Source organism: Lactuca virosa, chromosome 7, assembly GCF_052849685.1.
Source record: "Lactuca virosa cultivar CGN04683 chromosome 7, Lactuca_virosa_CGN04683_v6, whole genome shotgun sequence".
NCBI lineage: Eukaryota > Viridiplantae > Streptophyta > Magnoliopsida > Asterales > Asteraceae > Lactuca > Lactuca virosa.
In genome coordinates this window covers 72,408,014-72,413,433 of record NC_136432.1, presented here as the reverse complement: position 1 = coordinate 72,413,433, position 5,420 = coordinate 72,408,014, and the positions used below count along the sequence as shown (strand labels likewise).

The 5,420-nt window shown below is 31.1% G+C and overlaps 1 protein-coding gene and 1 long non-coding RNA gene across 2 annotated transcripts in view; both read left to right on the top strand.

The window, feature by feature from the left end:
- The first annotated feature begins 2,911 nt into the window (after nt 1-2,911).
- LOC145126002 (EPIDERMAL PATTERNING FACTOR-like protein 6) lies at nt 2,912-4,349 on the top strand. The gene is made up of 3 exons (XM_079061409.1): nt 2,912-3,051; nt 3,250-3,293; nt 4,042-4,349. Exons 1-3 carry the CDS (start codon nt 2,943-2,945, stop codon nt 4,246-4,248), a joined length of 360 nt encoding a protein of 119 aa, XP_078917535.1. The 5' UTR covers nt 2,912-2,942; the 3' UTR covers nt 4,249-4,349.
- A 1,016-nt stretch (nt 4,350-5,365) lies between these two features.
- LOC145125831 (uncharacterized) overlaps nt 5,366-5,420 on the top strand; it is a 4,025-nt gene continuing 3,970 nt past the window's right edge. Inside the window, exon 1 of the long non-coding RNA XR_013716165.1 lies at nt 5,366-5,420. This exon is cut by the window's right edge and continues 832 nt beyond it. This is a non-coding gene — a long non-coding RNA (uncharacterized LOC145125831).

Genomic DNA, 5,420 nt, shown 5'->3' with positions numbered 1-5,420 from the left:
TGTACACCATAGTCGATAACCTTTCACTCTAGTTGCACATCCTTGAAATATACACTTTGTAGCCCATAGCTCTAGTTCACCATCATTAATATGAGCATAATAAGGGAAATCAAATATACATATACTAGAATAATCAGAGGATTTACCATACCAAATCTTTCGGGTAGTATTTAACTCAACTGCAGTTGATGGAGAACTTTTTACCAAATAGAAAACAATATTCACTATTCGACCCATAATTTCTTGACATACCAGCATATATGCACATACATATTACATGTTTCATTAGTGTTTGGTTCATCCATTCTACAACCCCATTTTCAGTGGTGTGTTTCATATAGTACAGTGCCTCATTATATATTCTCGGTAGTAGAAGTCATCAAATAGTTCATTGTAAAACTCTAGTCCATTATTCGTTATGAGTGTTGTGACCTATTTACTCGCCATTATTCAACCATTTTCTTCTACTCCTTAAGCCTCTTAAACACTTTGTGTTTTGTTTTCAGAAAATACAACTAAACCTTTGTAGATAAGTTCTCAATTAATCTCAAAAAATACAACTAACCACCATGTGATTTCACCATGTACGGGCCCCATAGTCTAAGTGAATATAGTCGAGGATTTATTTAGTTGTATGCTTACAAGAACCAAACTTTGCCCTACGTTGCTTTCCTATGACATAAGCTTCATAAAATTTCATCTTCCTAGTTACTTCTCTACCAAGTAATTCATACTCACTCAAGATCGACATGCATTTCTCGCTCATGTGATCCAACCGATGATGCCACAACTCTATTTTGTCATCATGTTGCACTAAAGAATGAGATACAACCACCCCCCCCCCACACACACACACACATACTGATCTGCCTTGTACGAATAAATTCCATGTTGCATTTTGCTTTTCATCACCAAGAGAGAACCCTTTGTTACATTTATCCATCAACTTCACCAAAATAGTTAAGTCCATATTTGGTTAAAGTTCCAAAAGAAATCAAATTCTTCCAAAGATCATGGACATACCGACAATCTAGAATTTTGACCATATCAACATGCATTTTTAATCTACATTGTGTCACTGCCCTTGATACATTGTATCCCATTATCACCTAACTTTACCTTACCATTCTACTCCTTGAAAGAAACAAATAAATCACATGATAAAATCATATGATGAGATGCACCTATGTCCAAGATCTAAAGTGTCTGCAGAACTAGTCGTACATACAATCAAAACGTCGCATATTTCTCCTTCTTAGGAGTTGTCTTAAACCACAAGAACATTGTCAATGTTACTAGATAAGATCTCCCTTTTAGCGTTGTGGATAATCTTGTTTAAAGTGTATTTTCTCTTAACAATGATATCATTTAAATTTAGCGACAACTTTAGACTTGCAATGTGACTTCCCCATGTTTCAACCCTCCATATCTTATATTATATCACTGTCTACCAATAAACCTTAACCAAAACCCTATTAGCTACCAGAAACCTTATGTTTTAGTTCCTTGGAGAACAACGTATCCTTCATGTCACCATGATAATCGTTATTCTAACATACATCATGGTATCAACAAAATTTTCATATGAATTCGGCAGAGAACACAACACAATAAAAGTTTGATCCTCATTTTCAATTTTAACTTTAGCGCGTTGTAAATCAAGAATAATCCAAAAGATCTTTTACATGTGTACTTTCTGTCACCTGGAGAGTATAAAACATTGCTTATGATACAACCAATTTGTGAGAGAGTTATGATGATACTTGTCGCAAAGTTTCTCTCATATCCAAACAACAGTTGATTGATCCACAACCTCCCGTTGCACTTCAGCAGTCAGACATAACTAAATTGCGCTATACACTTTTGCCAAAATATTCCTATACACATCCGCCATCATTTCCTTTGGTTGTTTCGTCTCTCCTTCCAATGTCGCTAGACTCCCCTGTTAGACTAGAAGAAACTTCATCTTCACCTTCCATAACGTGAAGTTATTCGATCCATTAACGTTCTCTGAATCAAACTTATAAGATTACACCTCTTCAACGAACAGAATAAGCCACATGTATTAGTCGTGACTTTGATACCACTTGTTGAGCAAGTAATAAAAAAAAAAGAAAATTGACGCATCGTAAAACCTAACTACGAATAGTTAAAACCATAAAAATCCTAACTATAAGATCGGGCTCATTTACAAGTAAATCCGACATAAGAAAATTGTTCATACCATAGGTTTCTTCACTTTCTTCCAAGTCTTCACTTTGTTCCAAGTCAGGTTATTTATTTATTTATTTAAATGGCCAAAATACAAGTCAAACTTTAACATTTTTTTAACTAGAAACCAAATGTTTTCCTACCCCCCCCCCCCCCAAAAAAAAAAAAAAAATTGTAATGAATGTATAAAGTTAATTGTTAATATATTTTGCCACTGGATGCATATACTGTACATGTATCACCATCTATAGTATGGTGTTTACAGGCCTTCAGTCACCGTACATACATCAACTCAACTTGAGATTCTCTTTTTCAAACTGAGATTTCGCTTTTGCTGCTCTTCCTGCTGTTCCATTTCATGCAAATAGAATGCTATGATCCGTACTACTTTTTATGCACTGTGTACAACATCATCGTTCAAGATTTGTGTTCTAGCTATAAATATACACTATCAAATGTGACTTGTCATTTCAGGTTGAAAATGAAGCAAAATTTGCAGTCCATACATCACTTTGACAATCCCATTAAATTTGTCTCTCTTATCTCTACCCAAAAAAGATTTTTTATTTATATATATATATATATATATATATATATATATATATATATATATATATATATATATATATATATATATATATCATTTATGTATGTATATGTATTATATATGTAGTATATTTACTACTCCACCCCACCCACACCCCCACCCCCACACCACAATTCTCTTTGAAATGGATAAAAGAATTTGGTTGTTTCTGATTATAGTTTGGCATATGATGATGAGTGGTGTATGTGCAAGAAATATACGTTTTCCACCTTCACATGATACACTTAAACAAGGTTAGTTTCCTACCCATTTTTCTACATGGTTAAGCAACGTCTGTTAAATGATTTAATTACGTTTTTTATAAGTTGGTGGTTATACAGAGTTTGTTTTATGTATTTTAAACCATTTTTTTTTGTCAAGAAAACTCAAATTACATTTGTTAAAAAAGTTGAAGGTTCTTTGGTGTGTAGTAATGGTGCTTCTTTTTGCAGGTGAAATTTTACCATCTCCTCAACCACCTTTTCTCATGCGACAGGTTATTGTTGTTTATTTGATGTGTAATTTAAATAAATAATTTACGTAAAAATAAAATATAAAGACGTTATTGATTTAAACCATCTAATGTTAACTGTTAGTAGTTCAGTTTTGGTTGGTTTGAAAATTATGGTGGAAAAAAGATGGAGGTTACTTCTATATTTTTTTTCTGTTATATCAGTGTATTTTCTATTTTTATTTTCTTATTATGATATTATATTTTGAAAATTCTACCTAATTACACTATTTTAAATTCAGCCACATTATATTTTAAAAAAAATTAATCAATTATTGCAATACAATTTGTTTTGTATTAAGATGATATTGCCATAATGTGTTAGATTTTTCTAAATATGCTGTGACAAAAAGAAATTAAAATAGGATGTTAGAAAAATACACATAAATAAAAATACATTGCAAGTACCCAAAACCATAAACGGTTTAAATCAACTAACAGTTTCTATTTCCAATAAAAATCAAAAGACATCGTTCAAATGTCAAATTTAAACATAGAACCAAATTTTACGACAAATAATCAAATTATACAATAAAATATTTGTCTAAACATAACTATGTTAATCGCTGAACATACATATAGACAAGAACATATATATTCAGATATGGACATGTATATTTCTATGATTATATCATGTAATTTGGTCCATTAAAACCACTTTCTACATTTTGATCTAACATCTTTTAATGGTCATTAAATGGACAATCTAATATCTTTTTTAATATATGAAAAGGGAATTGGTAGCATTGGCAATATGGTGAAGGAAGAAGAAGGCCTAAGTAGACTTGGGTCAAGACCACCAAGATGTGAACACAAGTGCAGAGGGTGCACCCCATGTTTCCCGATTCAGGTCCCTACAGCTCAAGTGGGTCCACAATATGCCAACTATGAGCCCGAAGGCTGGAAATGTAAATGTGGCTCTATTTTCTTTAACCCTTGAACTTCTTTTTGTTTGTCAAAAGTGGTCCTAATTCCTTCGTCTTACATGTACAATTTTCTTATTGTTCCTTAATCAATGTCATAATTATTTTATGTTTAACATTTTCAGTGGTTGTTTGTTGAGAATTATATGGTAATTCTTGATAATCTGTTTTTATATTTATTTCCTGATTTTTTTAAATAGATTCGCAAACTCTCAAATAGATGGAATACAACTTTTAATTTGTTATATATGATTAAAATATATATATATTCACTAAAATGACCTTTTGCATTAGTTAAACACTATAAAATAACTATTTTTTACTGAAAAATAAAATAAAAATGACCATGGACTTCAAAAATTGCACTATAAAATAACTATTTTTTACTGAAAAAATAAAAAATGGAACCTGTCTTTGTTTATCTTTCTCTTTCTCTTTTTGGGCGTGTTCGGCAAAATTAGCTGGTAGCGGGTAATGGGTAGCTTGTAGCTTGTAGCGTTTTATTAAACGCTACATGAAGTAGCATTTGGATTTGGAGCGTTTTGTTTAAACTAAACGTTAGAAGCCTGTAGTGCCGAACGAGGGTTTCTGTTCAAAACGGAGCGTTTTGTCAAACGCTGGAAGCTCTCAAACGCTCCCAAACGCTCCGTGCCGAACACGTCTTTATCTTTTTATATCATTATTTCTCACAAGGTTTCTTTCTCATTTCTTGTTTCAAATCTTTATTATGGAAGATGGGTACTTTTCTCCTCTCTACTCAATATATATATATATATATATATATATATATATATATATATATATATATATATATATATATATATATATATATTAAATAAATAACTTTGTTAAAAGTTAACTACCAATCATAAAATTACACATCTCCTTTTCTTTTTGAATTACAAAATTTCTCTTTATGATTCATTTTAATTACACATTAGTGCTTATAGTTTGAAAAATTTACATAAATAATAAAAGTTAACTATATATATGATCATTACAAAATAAATAACTATGTTAAAAGTTAACTACCAATCATAAAATTACACATCTCCTTTTCTTTTTGAATTACAAAATTTCTCTTTATGATTCATTTTAATTACACATTAGTGCTTATAGTTTGAAAAATTTACATAAATAATAAAAGAATTGTGGCCTTCGCCACCACGACTAACACAAAAATCCCGCC

Coding starts and splice junctions, on each gene's coding strand:
- LOC145126002 (XM_079061409.1), top strand. CDS start 2,943: ATGGATAAAAGAATTTGGTTGTTTCTGATTATAGTTTGGCATATGATG. Junction 3,052..3,249: donor ACATGATACACTTAAACAAG/GTTAGTTTCCTA, acceptor TTCTTTTTGCAG/GTGAAATTTTACCATCTCCT. Junction 3,294..4,041: donor CACCTTTTCTCATGCGACAG/GTTATTGTTGTT, acceptor ATATATGAAAAG/GGAATTGGTAGCATTGGCAA.